Source organism: Panthera tigris, chromosome C2 (genome assembly GCF_018350195.1).
Source record: "Panthera tigris isolate Pti1 chromosome C2, P.tigris_Pti1_mat1.1, whole genome shotgun sequence".
NCBI classification, from domain to species: domain Eukaryota; kingdom Metazoa; phylum Chordata; class Mammalia; order Carnivora; family Felidae; genus Panthera; species Panthera tigris.
Window position 1 is genome coordinate 15,855,663 of NC_056668.1, and position 20,011 is coordinate 15,875,673.

Genomic DNA, 20,011 nt, shown 5'->3' on the forward strand with positions numbered 1-20,011 from the left:
GTAACTATGCTCCCTGACTCTTAAAAGTGAACGCACTTCCTAGATTCAAAAAGCTGTGTTAAATCACACTCAGAATAAGAGTAGGAATGCGCTGCAACTGGGCACTGTTTTGGGAGAAACATTTTCCAACGCTTTGGAGCTCTCTGGTGTAGGCTAGTACGATAGAACTCCCAAGGAACAATAATGCTCTAACCAGCAAGGAAAACAGAGCATCATGAAAAGGAGAATCGTTTCTAATTCTCTTCATTCATTCTAGTGATAAAACATACTGGTTGAAAACACTGGTATAGAAAAAAAATGTTAAATACGATGGCCTCAGTAACTAGTTTTCATTGCTTTAACAATCCTTAAGACCTCAAATGACAGACAAGTTAATGAAGATGGGATCATAAAATATACGGGTCGAAATATGCTAACTTGTTGTTCTTCTGCTCTCATTCCATCCAATAAATAGCGAAGCAGCTCCTGGCTGTCTTGCTGCTGATAGCCTTTAAACCGTACTGCTCTACAGAAAATAAAAGATAAAGAAAGAAAACAAAACAGAAAAAAGAAAGAAAAAAAAGCAATGATGAGTCTATTAAAATATGAAACTATTTTTACAAAAATCTTAAGATTGTATCCAAAATCTCAGAGTGTTCCAGTTTCTCAAAATATCCCTTTAGTTCACCAACATCCTTGGCAGATTTAATTCTCACATAAAGTTCATATTTTTTAATCCAAAAGAAATAAACCACACTATAATACATTTACTGGGTTGACTTCTAACGCTACTAAGTTTTTCATATTAATTCTCAGCATCTTACTGAGGCACTGAAAACAGAATCAAGGCAGATACTCACTTTTTACAGACCTGAGAAAAGAGTTCTTTAGGTGTCACGATTCCTTTTTTGGTCTCTTGCATCTCATTCAGAAACTGGCTCATGGCTAAAGTAAGAGGGCCTGGAGGCTCAAGGTTTATTTCTAAGGGTTCCTGAATATGGGAATAAAAATTGCTTTCTTCAGTCAAATTTTGGAAACGTTTATTTTACCAAAATGTAGCTAGTATTGCCTGCATTTGCCAGTGTTCCTGACAAAACTGTCCCATTTCAAAATTCAAAATGTACATCAGGAACAACAGAGAAAGTTCCTGGTCACTGACTATTGATGAAGAATTCAGTTCTACTATTTTAGTTTTAGAGTATCAGGAGCTTACCACCTAAGAACTGAAAGAGCCAGAGCAAAATATGAATAATTAAAAAAGGGTAGGAGACACCTAGGCACCTCAGCTGGTTAATTGTCAGATTCTTAGTTTCGACTCAGGTCATGATCTCACGGTTCATGAGCTTGAGCCCAGCATCGGGCTCCATGCTGACAATGTGGAGCCTACTTGGGATTCTCTCTCTCTCCCTCTCTTTCTCTCTCTGTCCCTCCCCCACTCGCGTTATCTCTGTCTCAAAATAAATAAACTTTAAAAAAAATTGATAGGGTAAAATTCATTTGGCTACACAGCATTTAAGTCACCTTAAAAGCTGTTAAAAAAAAATAACGTATGCCTAGGGCTTCACGCATATCAACAACTTTCCCAAGAAGGACACTGAACGCTAGAGCACAGTAGAATATGACATACACATAGCAAATAAATCCAAAAGCTAAATCTATTAGCCTGAAAATGTTTAACTCAGTAGCCTAAAACAAAAGCAAACAAAACAAACAAAAAAGGTGAAAATGAGCATCAATTCTTTAAAATAGCTTAGAATGGCAGGATGCCTGGATGGCTCAGTTGGTTTAGTGTCCAACTTCAGCTCAGGTCGTGATCTCACAGTTCATGAGTTCGAGCCCCACATTGGGCTTTGCACCGACAGCACGGACCCTGCTTCGGACTCTCTGTCTCCCTCTCACTCTGCCCCTGCCCTGCTCATGCTCTCTCTCAAAAATACATAAACATTAAGAAGTAATAATGATAGTAATTTAGAATGTGTATATTCAGAGAGGAAAATTACTGACTGTAAAAGAAAATCCTGGGGCGCCTGGGTGGCTCAGTTGGTTAAGCGTCTGACACCTGATTTCAGCTCAGGTCAAGATCTCCCAGCTCATGAGATCCAGCCCAACATTGAGCTCAGCCCTGGCAGGGCTGAGCCTGCTTGGGATTCTCTCTCTCTCTCTCTGTCTGCTCCTCCCCTGCACGCGCCTGCAAGCTCTCTCAAAAATAAATCAATAAACTTAAAAAAAAACAAAAAAACAAAAAACAAAAAAAAAAAACTTAAAGTACGTACAGTTAGTGCCAAATCAGGTGGTTCAATTTTTACAATTGTTCCAGACATTTTTACTTCTTTTAGTAGTTCTCTCAGCACTGGTGTTTGTGACAAATTCTGAAATGTAGAATGGAAAAGAAAAGGAAAATTATTTAAAGGCAAATCAAATATTTATTTCATCATTCAAGTATTTAAATAATTCAAGTATTTCTTAATGTTTGTTTATTTCTGAGAGAGACAGAGACAGAATGCAAGTGGGTTAGGGGCAGAGAGACAGGCAGACACAGAATCCGAAGCAGGCTCCAGGCTCCGAGCCGTCAGCACAGAGCCTGATGTGGGGCTCTAACTCAAAGAGCTGTGAGATCATGACCTGAGCCGAAGTCAGACACTCAAGTGACTGAGCCACCCAGGCGCCCCTAAATAATTCAAGTATTTCTTAAGTGTCCATTCTATCGAAACAGAAAATCACTATCAACACTGCAGCCTTTATTATATCTATCTCAGGAAACAAAAAGTAATGGCATGCTACTCTCCCTACTTTATTTGGCTCATAAGTACTTCAGTTTAGAGTTTACTCATCACTTCAAAAGGGCACTACCGGGGCGCCTGGGTGGCTCAGTCGGTTGAGCGTCCGACTTCGGCTCAGGTCACGATCTCACAGTCCGTGAGTTCGAGCCCCGCATCGGGCTCTGGGCTGATGGCTCAGAGCCTGGAGCCTGCTTCCGATTCTGTGTCTCCCTCTCTCTCTGCCCCTCCCCCGTTCATGCTCTGTCTCTCTCTGTCTCAAAAATAAATAAACGTTAAAAAAAAAAAACAAAAAAAAAACAAAAGGGCACTACCTACTACCCAACATGAAGTAGTTACCCTACCAAGTATTTGTTTTTGTACTAGGTTATCCTGTGTTTCCCCCACCCAAGTGCAAGTTCTATGAAGGCAGAATTCAAGACCAGCATGGCCTCTAACGCACCCCAATACTTAGCACAGTGTTTTATTGTCACGCGAAGTCAACCTTTCCTTAAGTGTTCTTTAAAAACCCAGAAATAAATTACTTGGGGGAAAAAAATACTGTTAAGTAACAAGCATGCAAAAACATCCTATATTATGAGGGGAAAAAATTTCTTAATAGGGGAAAAATTAACATTGGCACCTGCATAACTGCATTGAAGAAACATGTATTTCCCAAATTACTGAGTCCTTTCACAGTTATTTGGGAAGCAGAATTCGTGGAAGGATTTTCTTTAGCCAAGTTTTCCTTTTTTTCTCGCTCTTGTTCATTTTTACTCTCCTTTTCTAATTTTTTATTTTCAAGTTCAATGTTACCATCTTTTGCTGCTTTAAAAAAAAAAAAGGAAGAAAAAGGATTTGGCAAAATGTGCAGTACAACTATACCAAATGCAAAGTAATACTTGGGACAGAGTACTAGAATTCGTGAATTTTACCCAACATCATTATTCACCAGCTGTTTCATTTTAAATGTTTTCTAACAAATATAAGTAAATTACCATCAAAAGAGAAAAATCAATAAAAAAAAAATTCAGAAGTGATGTAAGCAACAGTTTGACAAATAAAACCGAACAGTTTATGTCTGGCACAAATCTTTCCTTTCTTACTACACAGAAGCTTTTTGCAAATGAGCAAGCACATCCTACTTTATGAAATTAGAGTATGAAACAATCAAGTGAAGAATGCAGACATGAAATAAATTTTTAAATGAAATTCCATGGGTCAAAAACAAATACTGAAGTTAGGAACAAACAATTCTGGCTGTGCCAAAGATACTTCTGTGACTGTGAAAATCAAAACAAGCTTAAAGCAGCAGATGATGTATGCCAACCCAATTTAACTATGTATGAAGAAACTCTGTGAAATATCTGGCCTTTTGAAGGAGTTACAAGCACTTCACTTGTATATCATCCAAATGTAACAAAATACATTCAGTATGAGGCAGGTGTACCTCGAGGCCCCGACAGAAAGGGCATCACTGTTCGTTACTTACTCCAGACTCATCACAGACTCTTCATCACATCTGACTAGGTTGTTCCTCAGATTTCCTTCTGACACATACTTATCTCTATTCCCACTGTTTTACATTCTTAACCAAAAATAGTTTCATAGTTTGAAATCAACCACAATTAATGTTATTGAGGTTTATGTAATGCCAAGTAGTACGGTAAATTAATCTAAATACATTCATAAGACAGATAAGATATACAAGTCAACATTACAGAGTATATTGAGAAATAAATAATTTTACCTGATTTTGGAGTTGTAATTCCAGCTTGTTTTCTAACATAATCAACCACCTGACCCAATCTGTTTGAACTACAATACTGGACCTCATCATCACATAGGTAACACCTGTGTCCCAAAAGATCACAGAGAAGAAAAGTGACAAAGTGTCAACCAAAAAAGGGGACAAATTATAATTCCTGGAACCCAAAGTGTGTAACAACCAATTTATCCTATTAAAGAAAGTGAAAATAAAAATTCTGTGTTTTCTTGAAGAAGACTATCCATAGTGTCCAAGATTTACTAATAGGAGACCATTAGTAAGGTTAGCCAGAACCATGGCTACAGACAGACAGGGTGAAAAAAACTCCAAATATTTTACTGAAATGGCTATTTACAATATTAAAGTCAAAAGTTTTTTTCTACACAGATTTCAAAATATAGATCTACATCATCAAAATTAACAAATCTTACAACTGACAGATGATGTTCAATGTACACCACTGTGTAAATGGTTTTTAAAGATGTGAAAATTTGTTTTGATGATGGTACAATACAGGAAATACACACACCAGCCCCACGTTGATTTTCACGCAAATTAACTGTCAAAATTTTACTATATTCTCACTTCATCTGAAATTTGTTTTCAGCGTCCCAATTTTTAAATAATAACCGACCACATGCCATTTATAGTATCACAAGCAAGAAAAACAAAAGAATGAAAGATTTATGTCTTCCACACGCAACCATTTCTATGTGTGTACAATACTAAGCAAAAGGCACGCAAATATGACATTCTCTAGCCTTCCATAAGTGATGGTATTTAAACAAATTCTACAAAAATTTAAACCTTCTTGCTCCCGAGACATTTCAAACACTCCCATTCTCCAATACTTCAAACAGTTTCCAGTCAACCGACAGGCACAAGAGTTGAAACTTACCATACACTCCAGTTGTCCAAACTGAGAACCAGACAATGAGGTTCGGACCTTGGTGTCATATAGTGCTTCAATGCATGCTGCTCCTGAGAATCTCTGCCACAGCCCTAGAGAATCATAATCATAAACCTCAAAGCCACAGTCGTTCACCAAGAGAATTCATAATCCCTAATGCACAAGGAAGTGGCCTGAGAAACTGTCATTCTTACAATTTTGGAAATAAGGTGTTAGATTCTAGACAGACTCCAAATTTTGTGAAAACTTAAATAGGAACAGGCAACTGAGGACAACTCAGGAAGAAGGTATTTAGGAACTGTGCACTCAAAGCACTCTTCGTCTCCAACTTGTCCTTTCTAGTCCCAACTACACCACGCTAATGAAGTCTTTCAGTAGGTATGGTGTGAGCAACTTAACGGCTTCCTAAGCATTTTCCTCACAATCATATTTTTCAGTTTATTGGTATCTAAAACAAAGCTCTGTTCATACACTCCATTCAAAAATTACAAATTGCTTTGAAACCCCTAATTAACAAACCTGATACCATCTGACCTCAACCTATGTTTCCAGGGTTAACTCCCATATTCTCCTGTATCAAATCCCACCCAGTCTTCAGGATCTAGCTCAAAGGCCACCTCCTCTCAGAAGCCTATGCTTATTCTCCCGGATGAGAAAACACTGTAGTCTTACTGTAAACAAACTCCTACAAAACATGGTGTAAATTCCTTGTGGCATTCTTCATCTTCCACTTTACATTAAAGTGAGCACTGGGTGTTGTATGGAAACCAATTTGACAATAAATTTCATATATTGAAAAAAAATAAATAAATAAAAAAATAAAGTTACCAATGTTTGTATCCTTTCCTCCCCTGGACCATAAATATTGAAAGTCCAGAAAACAGAATCAATCTTTCTGTTACCCAAAAAATGTAGCAAATGGAAGGAGGTTAATAAGCATTAACTGAACAAGTAAATGGGAGATTTCCACCTACAAGATGTAGAGGCCTATTCATAAAAGAACTTGACTGGATTTTCTGCTTTTTGCTGGTCAAATCACTGCTAAGATATATCTTCCCTGTGTATCTATCTGAACCAGGCCACCAACTAACTCCACTGGATTGCACTACAGAAGTGGTCCTGTTTCTATAATAACGAAAAACATACTTTGAAGGGGAAATGTTCGTCAATGGTTTCTAATCTTTTAACTATGATATCAACACTAATGATTTAATTTATCCCACTCAACATTCGATTCTAAAATAAATGAGTTGAAATTTGACATTAATTTTGAAAAATATAACACCATTTGAGATCACCTGAAACCTAAGAATGAGATGCCCTGTCTTGAGAGAATCACCTGCTAACAGGGCAAAAGGTAACTAGAGTAGGACAAAAGTTAACACTTGATAGTGATACTGTCTTACCCTTAGGAATTAAAAAGATAGCAAAATAAAATATATAATAAGAAATGTATCCTGGAAAATTTGAAGTAACAATTCTCACCTATATACTTAAGACCTTCAGTGAAAACCTTTCAAATACAATAAATATGTTCTTTGCTAACATTCAGATATCGTCAAATTGTCTGACCCATGAACTATCACTATTCCCCTATTGGAATGGTTAAAATAAAGTCATGACAATACTAAATGCTAGCATGAATGAAGAGAAAGTTGATCACTCATACACTGCTGGTAGGAATAAAAAAACATTACTCTGGAAAAGTTTGGCAGTTTCTTAAAAACTAAAAATTCAATTAATATATGACCTAGTAATTGCGCTTTGAGGACATTTTTCCAGAAAAAGGAAATCTTAAGTTTACACAAAAACTTGTACACAAATGTTCATAGCAGCTTTATTTGTAATCACCAAATCTGGAATGGGATCAGCCCAAATGTCCTTCAACAGGAGAGCAGTTAAACAAACTGTGATATACCAGGTATATCCATACCAGGAAACACTACTCAGCAATAAAAAAAAGAACTACTGATGCACACAATTTAGATGACTCTTCAGGTGATTAGGCTGAGTAAAAAAAGCCAATCCAAAATTGCTGTATACTGTGTGATTCCATTCACGTAAAATTTTTGAAATGACAAAATTTTAGAAATAGGGAACACATTAGTGGCTGTCATGGGCCTGGGCGAGAGATGGCAGTGGAGAAGTGGGTATGATTTAAAAAGGGCAACAAAGAGATCCGTGTGATTTCAAACTACTTGGTATCTCGACTGTGGTGGTGCATCCATGAATGTACTTAGGTGACAAAACTCTACAGACATCTATGACGTTTGTAAAATGTTGCCACTTGGAGAAATGGGGCAAACTACATAGAGATATCTCTGTTATTTCTTATACTGCATGTGAATCTGTAATTATCTCAATAGAAATTTCAATTGAAGAGGGAAAACAAAAGTTCTCTGCCTCATCTTAAAGCTTCATGACAGGAATGCCTAGCAGCCCAGTTGCCCAAAATATGAACCTGACTTGCCACCACTAACAGAAACTAAGAGTCCCTGACCTTCAGCACCCTGGCAATATCTGTCAATTGTTCTGTTACCTAGATACCCTCCATCCCCCACGATGAAGTTACCCATCCCCCAGCTGTCATAAATGTGGCCTGCTCACAGCTCACAGCTCAGTCTGTCCATCCCCAGGAATTATCCTCAGTGGAATGGAGTTGCCTTGCCTAAGGTTAGTCCCCCTTCTCAGGGGCATCCCGCATCCAATGCTTAGCCTACGCACAAGTACAAACGCCTGGCCCCTTGCCTCAATTCAGAACCTCTCTGAAGGCCAGAGTTCATCATGGGATCAGGTGAGGCCCCATCGCACTTCCACTTTAGTTCAACTTCTCTCTGTGCTTAATCCTGCTTCCCTAACTCTCCTCCAGGTTGTGGTACCAGGAAACACTCTGCAGTAAACCACCTATACACAAACCTCAGTCCCCAGATTTGGTCTCCAGGGAACAGGGCCTATGCCAGCTGGCAGCCTACTCACCCGAACTGCGATTTTAGGTAATACCTTCGAAAATAAATTCAAAGAGTTTTACAAAACCCATGTTGATCAAAACCTAAGCATACCTGATGGCCACATTTAAGACACAGCCAAACTGAAGGGTTTTCTTCCGTTTCTTCTTCAGATTTATCTTTTACTTTATTGTCCGTCTTACAATCTTGACAAATATTCCATTCCACGTTCAACAAGGCCCTTTTCAAATTACCTTGTTCCAATCCTTTTCTAATGTGTCTGCACGTAGGTTCTATTAAGACAAATAAAAAGGAGTAGGTGAGGTAAAATATGGCTTTCTGCAGTTAATCTCAAAACTTACCATTCATGTGAACATTAAAAATGAATTTACTCCATTAACAGACTGTTAGATAATCTAAAAACTTAAATTCCTGTTTGATGTTTGAATATTATGATTATGTGAGAAAGAGAGTTTACACAAATCTGAAATTTTGTTTTTTGAACTCCTAGGTACAACCATCACCATTCCAATTCCAATCACTTCAATTTATTTAACTATTTCCTTTAAAATTAAGGCTTTTATCATATTAATTATCCCCTTTATCTTAAAAGGTTCACGGAGAAGGTCCTTCATTCAGTCAGCAATAAAACTATCACAGGGCCAGCACTGTGGTAAAGGCCAGGGAACCTAAAAAAGACCAAGTCGCAGCCCTTCTCTTTGAACAGCTTATATTCTGGCAGAAGCAGATAAATAAATAAACACATAAGAATCTCCAAAATGTGCTAGCGCAGTACAAGAAGGGCTAAAAATTAATAAAGTTTACATACAGGAGGTAACATCTGTACAGCCTTAATAACAGTAATAAAATGTTCTGATATTAAGTACTTACTATGAGCCTAATACTGTACTAAATGTTTTGCATACACTATCTCATTTAATTATCAGATTCCCCCCCTAAAAGAAAGACACTACTATCCCCAAAGACAGATGAGAAAACTAAGATTTAGTGCCCAAGATCACATAACTACTAAGTGGCTATGCCAGAATTTGAGCTCACATCTTTCTGACCTCAAAGCTCACACTTGAAGCTATGAACTCAGGGAGTGAAAAACAACTGAAAAGGCCACATCCCATGAACAGAGTACGGAGGTATAAAATGTCATACTGTCTCCTCAGACTGGCAGTCACATGTGTATAAAAATGAGACCTGAGACCAAAAACCCTGTTGGGACCAGATCAATAAAGAGCTCTGCAAGCCACTCTAAAGCGCTTCAGTTGTTTCAAGGACCCCAGAGGTTCAGAAACCAGTCAAGTGGCACATTTAGCTTACGCACAATGAACTTGCACCAAAAGAAAATAAATATAAATGAGATCATATTAAAAAACTACTAAATCCCAGCAAGTGGCCAAAGGAACACAAACTAAAAAAAGAAAATACTCTTTTTCAACTAGCAAATCAGCAGGTTTTTACAAATGATACCAGCCAGTATTGATAAAGGTTGGGGAAACTGGCACTTTATTTCACTACTAGCAGGCCTGTAAATTACTACAATATTTTTGGAGGGCATTTTGGCAACAGAACCAAAAGAGCCTTGAAAATACGTATGCCATTTATTTCAGCAATTCTACTTCCAGAATATGTACTAAAAAGAGAACTGGATGTGCACAGAGATTTAGCTACAAAAATGTTTAAGATCAACCCATTCGTATCACTGAAAACGTAAAGATTACCTAAATGTATAACAGTGGGGAATTACCTAAATTATGAAATAAGAACCCATGGTCCTTACATCAATGGAATATCATGCCATTAAAAATGTTGTCAAGGGGTGCCCGGGTGGCTCAGTCAGTTAAGCGTCCGACTTCAGCTCAGGTCATGATCTCATGGTCCGTGAGTTCGAGCTCCACATCAGGCTCTGTGCTGACATCTTGGGGCCTGGAGCCTGCTTCAGATTCTGTGTCTCCCTCTCTCTCTATTCCTCCCCCACTCATGTTCTGTCTCTCTCTCTCTCAAAAATAAATAATAACCATTAAAAAAAAATTTTAATGCTGTCAAAACTATTAAATAACATATAGATATAAACATTAAGTTAAAATGCAATTACAGAATGATAATGTACACTTTGATCCCATTTGTACATATTAAAATATATGTCCATTTAGGGATATAAACATAACTTTAAAGATTCAATTGGTGAAATATACCTAAAGATTCAGAAGAATCATCAATTGGAACAGTTTTTCCCTTTGTCCGTTTCTTTCCCATGTTGGCACTTTATGGATTACTTACTGACACAAAATAACAATCTAGAAAACAAGATAAAGTTAGCTTGACAAAAAAAAAAAAAAAAAAAAAGTAGGTTTTATATTTCTCTAGCAGACAGTAATATAACTAAGCCACATACTTTGCATGTCCATCACACTTTGTAACATACAAAGACCATTCACATATTATCAGTAAGAACTCTGAAGGAGACAGGATAGTATTACCCCTGTTTTTCATAGCTTAGAAAACTGATTCTTAATAAGGTTTAGAGTTTGGCAATGAATGTAAAGGTCAGGAAAGAACCTGTCTTTCTTGAGAAATCTCAGCACGTTCACACTACTGGGAATTCAATTTCTCACTACATAAATGTGTAATGGTGGTAAGCACTTTGAAACAGGATAATGCCCCTTCCTTCTAAACTATGCTTCTTAGGTCTGCAGTCTAAACTGATCATTTCTCCAAGAAAAGTTTAAAACAAGTCTGAAGATAATCTTCTAAAGGGAGTCAGAAAATTTACAAATTTCAAAGCCAAATATAAAAAGCCGAAGCCAGGACACCTGGGTGGCTCAGTTGGTTAAGTGTCCGACTTAGGCTCAGGTCACGATCTCATGTTTCGTGAGTTTGAGCCCCGCATCTGGCTTTGTGCTGACAGCTCGGAGCCTGCAGCCTGCCTCGGATTCTGTGACTCCTTCTCTTCTCTGCCTCTCTCCCACTCATGTTCTGTCTCTCTCTCTCTAAAATAAATGAATGTTAAAAAAAAAATTAAAAAGTGATCCACTGTTCCGCATTTCCCACACCAGGACTTCCTATGGATAATAGCTGAGAATTTATTACAACCACATTCTCGACTGTTTACATTATTATGTTATTGCCAAAATCAGTTTGGATGACTATGACAAATCTAGCTGCACATCAAGTCTTCACCTCCTTAGTCAACAATTCAAAATTAGAAAACATCAAGAGCGCTGAAAGTACATTCAGGTCTACCTAACTAAATAATAATGATTTTAAAAACTTGTTCTTCACATAGGATAACTTAGTGCCAAAGTCAATTAAATGACTATAATTGTTATTTTACCTGGAGTGCTTATTAAAATTCTGATTACGTAAGTGAAAAGTAGGACCTGGAAGATATATTTTGAAAACACTTCCCAATTAATTCTGATACTTAGCTGTCATCCTGTCCTGGCTTAGCATCTTAGAAATATTCATCTTCTAGCTCTTAATTGGTTAGTGTAAATATAGTTAATTCAAAATAGTTAGTGGAAAATGAGTGCCACATCAAGGAATTATTAAACTTTCCAAGGATCATCTAAAATGTAACAAGTCTCCATGTCCACAATATACGTGAATTAACTAACAACTAACAAAAGAACACAAAGTATATGGATATATATAAAACTAGGGTATACTTTGTGTACATTTTGTCATCCTAAAATAACATGTTACATAATTTATCTTATTCAGAATTGTAGATTTTAGGGGGGAAAAAATAGTACTCAAGTTCTTGCCTCCAATCCAACTGCTCTAATCTGTGCTGCATCCCAGTACCAGATAGATCTAATAATACCATTTTCATCACATCCATGCTCCTGAGCTGTACATTCACAGTCCTTTATAAACTGTCCCAATGCTCTAGTAATCCTGACTCTCATTACTTCCCCCAAAAAACCACTGAAGTGTAATTACATGGTGCTTTCCATCTTCCAAGCCATTTCATAAACGTTATCTTATTTGATTTTCACAACAACCCTTTAAGTGGGGTATTTTGTTATAAGAAGGAACTCAGAAAGAAAATGATGAAAGATCACAGGGTGGCAGAGACGGATTGAAAACACAGATCTTTCGATTCCAAGACCACCACTATTTACATTCCAGTCAAGCCACTGTCTCCCCTAGTGTCCCCTCCAAAACACCATGGCCCCACCTCAAGGCCTTTGATCTCTAGCTGGGAGTTCTCTCCATCCATCCGAATCTCATCAATCCTCCAAGCTGTCCCTCTCAATGAAACTGTAGACAACCATTCTACTCTAAATAAATCTCTCAACTGAATTTCCCCAATCTTTATAATGTGCACTACTCATTTTGTCCCCTAACCTGATACAATAATGGGCGGCTTCTTAAATCTTTGTTCTGGACATGTGTTATTTCTGTCTGGAATCTAAAGTTCTAGGAGAAAAAGAAAGGTTTTAGGTATTACTTCCGAATTGCCTAAAGCATCTAATGATTGTTAGTACATAGTAGGTCCTCAGAAATACTTCTTGCATCGAAATAGAAAAGAGCATAGTACCTGAGATATAAAGGTGATTACAAGGCGCAAAGGTAGGCACACATTAGAATGAAGCAAACAGGTTCCTGGGAAATCAAAAAGGTAAAGAATGAAGAAGTCTCCAGTAGTGAAGACAACAGAACTAGTAAATCTGGTTTGAGGAGTGCAGTAGCCCAGATTCCAAAGAAAAACTTCAAAGACTAATTGTAACTAGTACAGGGAGAGGACAGTAGGGGGTCACTGCAAAGCTGTGGAAAACGCTGCAGTAAATCTTTAGCAGCTATTAAAGGGCATCAAATGAGTCGAGAGAAGAGAGTGGTGAGTACCATCAGCTATAAAACATCAATAAACCTATTAAGTTTTTCAGGCGAGTCTTCAGAGGAGAGTCAGCTTCTTAGCCAAATTACTCTTTGCAGGACTCCACACAAAATGTAAATCAAAGCTGGTCTTGCCAGCTCGCATATTAATCCAGTTCCCTTCCCTTCCCAGTCTTCCCATTCCTGCTCGATTCCATTAAAAAAAAAAAAAATGGAAGTATTTAGAAAACTTTGTCACCAAGTCTTAAATATGGCTTTCAAGTTTGGCACAGGTCTGACCTACCCTAGGTTCACTGACTCAGAGAGATGACAGATCCTGCTTTTCCTACTAACCACCATATGGACACGGCAGCAAACCCAACCCCAACCAGTAGGGTGCTCCCGGCCGCGCGGCGCCCATCACACCTCCCCTTCCCTTCCAACTGCTCCGCACCCACGGAGAAACCTTGGGGTCCGGGGTCGAACAGGGCGCCAGCACCGACAACTCATTGGCCAGCTCCTGGAACTGACAGGACATGAAACCAATGAGAACGCGGTACCGGGCCGAGGCCAGGTAACGTGCTTAAGGAAGAGGAGCCTTCGAGAGGAGAACGAGGTCAAGGCAGGAAATTCGGGCTCTCGGAATGCAGGACGTCCTGCGAGCGGTGACTGAGAGTCAGTGGGAACAGAACTCACCCACGGCGACAGCGCCCATAGCTGCATCCCCTAATGGGCCTTTGGGCTGGACAGCCAGCTCCGTCTTCCTCCTGGTGACAGAGACAGCGACAGAGCCGAAGCCTGAGTGACCGCTAGAAAGCAACAACTTCCGGTACGCGGCATTATGGGAAGTAATTTATCCCCAGGGGCCGGCGGAGCCCACGCTATTTTATTGGCGCCTGCGCGCGGCTCCCTCCGGAAGTTCAGATGCAGCTGCTCGGAGGAGTCTAGCAGTTTTCCCCACTCTGGTTAACTATGGGGTTGTTTAAATGCTTCGGAAGCATAAGTACCTGATGGTGGTCAGAGTATTGGAATCTCCTTGATGGGTTACCTTATTCATATTACATCTGAAGGCTGGCCAAAAGGGTGACATTTACATTTCACGCAGTTCCCCTAATTCTGTCCGATCGACTTCTAAAGTTAAGTACGTATAGTGTCTTGAACTAATCTTGCCGAGGGAGGGTAAATTTTTCAAACATTTACTGTGTTCGTTTTCAAGATATGTACGTGCCGAGCCCCTTGTGAAGTGAGTTAAACACACAGGCTCGCTGCCCTGGGGTTTATTTAGTCTTCTACAGAAGACACAGTTATCGCTTGGAAAAAAAAAAAAAAAAGATGCAAGCGCCAGTAGAAAAATAGGCAAGGGATATAAACAGGTAATTCACGATAAAAGGACACTTGGTCTTAAAAGATATGAAGAAATGTTCATCCATATTAGTGAGCAGATAAAAGTAGGTTAAGATAGTGGCGTCCTAATCTGTCGAATTGTCCAGAGTAACAATGGTTACATTTGGCTCTTGGCGGGGTGGGGGGGGATCTGGCTTTCCTGCTCTTTACTGCTGATATAATTTTTTAAGCTTTCTTCATTAAGGTATCTTAGCACACAAGCATTTTTATTTTTTCCATTCTAAAACACAGCCTTGGGGACATTGTACCACCTGCTCTCTCTGCCTAGGAATGCTGCTCCCCATGATATTCTGTGGTTGGTAATTGTAATTCTGTTCACACCTTAAAAGTCACTTTCTCACAGAGAAATTGGCTGGGCAATCTAGGTTATATAGCCACCTGATCACTCACATCACTTTATTTTATGCCACTACCCAGCAGTTGTCACTATCTAGTATTTTTTTCTCATGTTTACTTATATATTTCTCCTCCCCCCCCCCAATTCCCATACCTACACAGAAATGTGCAAATGTAAGCTTTGAGAGATGAAACATCTTTGTCTTGTTCACGGTTCTCCCTTGTACCAGAAGTGTTGGCAACATAGTAAATGCTTAATGCTTATTGAAGGTCATTAGAAATGAAAAATTTTACAAGAGTATTCATAGTAGCCTTACTCATAATAGCCAGAAAACTAGAAACAGCTCATGTTTTGAACAAAAGAATAGGAAAACTGTGGTATAGTCTTATAATGGAATTCTAAGCAATAAAATTGATAGACACAAGAATATGGACGAATCTTCAAAATATACTGAAAGAAGCCTTATACAAAAATACCTACTAATTCCATGCATGTGAACAGGCAAAACTAATTATGGCAGGAAAAACTCAGAACAGTGGTTCCCTGTTGGGGGTTTGGAGGGGGACTGACTAGGAAGGAGCATTTCTAGGGTGCTAATAATGGTCTATATCTTAATAGGGTTTGAACTACAAAGTCGTATGCGTTTGTCAAAACTCAACCAATATACATTTAAGATGTGCATTTCACTTTTACCCCAAAATAAAAAAATCAAATATTTAAGTCTGTTATACATGCTGAAGTATTTAGGGAGAAGTGTGCTAATGTCTGCAAATTGCTTTGAAATGGATCAAAACAGATGGATTGGATGAATGGATTAGATACGTAACAAAGCTGGTAGAATAAAATGTTATGATAGTGTGTCTAGATTCATGATAGTGTCAGTGTCTTAACCTTAGCACTATAGACAGTTTAAACCACCAAATTCTTTGTTGTAGAGAGACGTCTTGTGCATTGCGGAAGTTGAGCATCATGGCTAGGCCCTACCCATTAGATGCCAGAAGCACTCCTCCAGTTGTAACAACTCAAAATATATTCAGACATTACCAAATGTCTTCTGAGACATTTTTGCCCCCCCGGGAGCAAAATCGCCCACCCTTTTTTTCCACACCCTTAAGAATTGCTCCTGTTTCACTGTAAAATTCTCTCAACTTTATGCTTGAAATTTTTCATAAAAGTTGGAAAAAAAATACATTTAATGACATTGGAAAATGCCCACAAACCACCAAGTAAAAGATGACGCCATGAAAACACATGTACTAATCTTATTTTGGGGGGAAAAAGTGCGAGTTATTAATACTAGTGAATATCAATCAGCGTTTAGCAAAAAATCTTGAGATTTCTAAAAATAAATAACATAACAAAGAAAAAAGTGCATTACCGATATTTAGACTGTGAAGAAAAATCTAAAAATTACTCTAATGGTGGAGTCGCCTTCAAACTACCCTTTTATTAGCCGAGATAAAGTTCTATGCATGCACATGGCATTTCCTAAGGTCGTCAGCCACAACCACCATCCAGGCTCACCTCTCCCTAATGCCTTGCCATTCAGGGGCCAACAGCATCCCTATTGTGTGGGAAGATGTTAGGAACGCAGAACAGGGGGCCCTATATCTACGTACCGAAACCCAAGCTACATTAAACCGAATGATTCCTACACGGGCTTGAATTTGAGGAGCGTTAGTTACTTTAATAGACCATTCCTTGACAGGAAACAGTGCTAATACTTCTCCGTGACAGTGGCAGCAGCTGGCAAATCCCCATAGGGTAGAATAAGAAGAACTCTATGACTGAGAACAGAGCGGAGCCAAGAATCCCAGCCACCCAGCAGGTGCCAGGACAAACCGGCCAGCATCACTGGGCTTCCGGGGCGCGCGGCCCCGAGCGCGCGCATGCGCCAAGCCGGGCGGGTGTCTTCTCACTTCCCGTAGGCCGCCCCGCTGGAGTTTGTGGGCTTCGGATTGCCTAGCTCTGGAATTCTGAGGCTCCTTCTGGATGAGACCTGAGCTGTTCGTGCAGCCAGAAAATCCGGGGTTCCAGCACGGAGGGGATCCAGCGCTCCAGGTGAGGTTTCCGTCTACTGCCACCCAGCCGCACCGGGGGTTTCCCATGTTGCGGGCCTGTCTTACCCTAAGGCAACTTGGCGACGTAGTGGCACCGCCTTCCAGCGGGCTACACGCTGCTCATTGGTTAGAGCAATTCCTGACGCCGCCCACAGCCGGGACCACCCCCCCCACCCCCCACCCCCCCCTTTCCATCCTGGCCACTACCCCTCGTGCCGGTCAGGTGTTAGGGGCGACGGCGCCTGCGCACAGGGCTTCGGTTACGGGCTCCAGCCGCTTGCCCAGTGTCTGGTCCTGTGCAGCCTGGCCCCCATCCCCTCTGTAAAATAAAAATCTGCGAGGAAAAAAGAATGACTCCACTTAGGAAACTCAAGTTGCATTCTACGTTTGTACAGCATTCATTGAAATCTTGAGTCAGAAAATTCTCTTCAAGATTTTTTTGTTTGTTTGCATTGAAATCTCATCTACGGAAATAAGTTTGACAAGTAAATTATATATTTGTGACATCACTCCCAGAGTTGTCCGCACACGGGTCTCAAACTTCTTTGCTGGTTCCATTTCATCTTCCAGACCTCCAGACTCTGTGGGACTTTCTCCCAACTTCACTCACTCCCTGAGTGACCAAACAAACATGCCTTTATTGTATGTTGGTTACTCCCAAAATTACATCTCCACCTGGATACCTCATAAAGTGCATAATTACATCCAACTGTCTGCTGAACATCTCTACTGAATAGGTGTCTTAATAGGCACTTCATTCCATATTTTCTTTTTTTAATGTATTGTTAGAGAATTTTTTATTTTTATTTTTTTAATGTTTATTTATTTTTGAGAGAGAGGGTGTGTGTGCGAGGGGGGAATGGCAGACAGAGGGAGAAAGACAATCCCAAGCAAACTCCATGCTGTCCACACAGAGCCCCACACGGGACTGGAACTCACAGACCATGAGATCATGAGCAGAAATCAAGAGTCAGCTGCTTAACCAACTGAGCCACCCATCAAACTCAGGACTGTGAGATCATGACCTGAGCAGAAATCACAAATCACAGGCTTAACTGACTGAGCCATCAAGGCACCCCCATTCCATAGTATTTCTAAAACCAGGCTTCAAGTTTCCACCATTTTCCCTACCTAAATAAACGCCAAATCCATTCTTCCAATCTCTTAATGCTTTAGATTCATTCTTCAGTCCCTCCCAGTCTCTTCCTTGTGGTCACCTTTAGCAGAGGAGTGGTCCCTGACTACCCTGTGTACAGTTGAAAAACCCTCTCCTCCCTCCTACCCACTTGTTCCTTATCCCCTTCATCTTCTTCAGTCTTTATCCACTAGACATACATATTTGGTTTTTGTTGTCATGGTCTTCTCCCACCGAATTAAGTCTCAATGATAGCAGAGATTTTTGTGTGATTCTTGTTCACTGTTATAGTCTTAATGCCAAGGACAATGCTTGACACACAATAGGGACTCAAGAAACATCTGTGGATGAAGAACAAATAACAATCATAGCAACCACTTTTATAGTACTTGCTGTATTGCCACGCATTGTTTTCAGCACTTTCCACACATCATCATTTAATCCTCAAGTGACCCTATCATTCCCATTTTGGAGATGGGGAGATTGAGGCACAGAGAAATTAAGCCACCTGCCTAAGGTCACACAGTTGGTACGGGCACGTTGGCAGTCTAAGTCACAGAGTACATCCTTAAGCCACTATGATAAAAAGCCAAAGTAAATTCATTTCCTCTAATAGCCATCTACCCAGTTGTTTCTTGGATTCCTTTTAAAACAGATTAGGGGTGGGGCACCTGGGTGGCTCAGTCGGGGGGCCCCTGGGTGGCTCAGTCGGTTAAGTGTCTGACTTCGGCTCAGGTCATGATCTCACGGTTCGTGGGTTCGAGCCCCACGTCGGGCTCTGTGCTGACAGCTCAGAGCCTGGAGCCTGCTTCTGATTCTGATTCTGTGTCTCCATCTCTCTCTGCCCCTCTCCTGCTCATGCTGTCTCTCTCTGTTTCTCAAAAATAAATAAATGTAGAAAAAAAATTAAAAAATAAAAAAACAATAGATTAGGGGTGCCTGGGTGGCTCAGTCAGTTAAATGTCTGGTTCTGACGCACAGGTCATGATCTCACAGTTGAGTTCCTGAGTTCGAGCCCCATGTTGGGCTCTGCACTGACAGCACAGAGCCTGCTTAGGATTATCTGTCTCCCTCTCTCTCAGCCTCTCCCCTCCGTGCACTCTCTTTCCTCTCTCTCTGTCTCTCTCAAAAATAAACATTTAAAAAATAAAACAGACTAGAAAAGATATTCATCGAATTCCAGTGAGGTCAGGGATTTTAAATACTTACATGAGTATTTTTTTTAATAACAGAGCAAATCCTTAAGGTAGCATGTCAAATGGAAATAGGGTATAAAATTATACGAAGTCACTAGTAAGGGAAACATTGTGTTTAAGGGAGGGAGAAGTGTTTGCTGCTGTAACAGTTTTGAAAAGGCCTAAAGATGGTGAGTAGGGCTGGTAATATTTAAACTACTTAAATTGGGGTGGTTTGAGGACAAACCAGGGATTCCTGATCTGTGTAGAAGGTCTAGGGAAAAAAAATGTTCTGGGGTCAAATAGGTTTGGGACACTCAGTATCCTAAACTTCTTAGAAATTCACAATGCATATTGGAATGTAACAATAAAGACCGAGATGCCACACACAAAAAGTGTGCCCATATAATTTACTTTCCAAACGGGGTTATTTTTGTCTAAGATAAATGCTAAACTAAGTTGGTACAACGGCATGACTCATGGTCACCCTAAAGAAGCTTGTTAAACTTTGTGTCATTCAGCATTTCCAGAACTTATTTAAGCCCAAAATTCTTTGTGTAATTTTTTTTTCCCCCAGCATGGCAGTGACACCCTGATAAACCATGTTTTAATGACTTTAAGTTGAAAAAGCATTGGGATTAGGAATGATGTGTTGGCATTGATTTATACTCTGATCTGTGGAGACAGCCCATTGTGTGCAAGAGTGCCT

General features: G+C 39.7%; 2 protein-coding genes across 9 annotated transcripts in view; one reads left to right on the top strand and one right to left on the bottom strand.

Annotated features, from left to right (window-relative positions):
- USP16 (ubiquitin specific peptidase 16) overlaps window positions 1–14,026 on the bottom strand; it is a 27,465-nt gene extending 13,439 nt beyond the window's left edge. Inside the window, exons 1-10 of one of the 5 annotated variants that reach the window (XM_007075042.3) lie at window positions 13,888–14,026; window positions 12,917–12,981; window positions 10,566–10,667; window positions 8,473–8,651; window positions 5,402–5,505; window positions 4,486–4,589; window positions 3,379–3,563; window positions 2,253–2,348; window positions 840–970; window positions 418–505 (exon numbers count right to left, since the gene is read on the bottom strand). In XM_007075042.3, coding sequence (XP_007075104.2) covers window positions 418–505; window positions 840–970; window positions 2,253–2,348; window positions 3,379–3,563; window positions 4,486–4,589; window positions 5,402–5,505; window positions 8,473–8,651; window positions 10,566–10,626 — 948 coding nt within the window. In that variant the 5' untranslated portion in view covers window positions 10,627–10,667; window positions 12,917–12,981; window positions 13,888–14,026. Of the gene's footprint in view, window positions 1–417; window positions 506–839; window positions 971–2,252; window positions 2,349–3,378; window positions 3,564–4,485; window positions 4,590–5,401; window positions 5,506–8,472; window positions 8,652–10,565; window positions 10,668–12,916; window positions 12,982–13,495; window positions 13,610–13,887 lie in introns of those variants that run through there. The other 4 variants (XM_042998783.1, XM_007075043.3, XM_007075041.3 and 1 more) reach the window with 4 other exon arrangements.
- The window catches only part of RWDD2B (RWD domain containing 2B), a 15,611-nt gene continuing 9,358 nt past the window's right edge, over window positions 13,759–20,011 (top strand). For 2 of the 4 annotated variants that reach the window (XM_007075037.3, XM_042998785.1), the window contains exon 1: window positions 16,792–16,993. The gene's annotated coding sequence lies outside the window, so the exon portion shown is untranslated. Of the gene's footprint in view, window positions 14,021–14,175; window positions 14,333–16,791; window positions 16,994–20,011 lie in introns of those variants that run through there. The other 2 variants (XM_042998786.1, XM_042998787.1) reach the window with 2 other exon arrangements.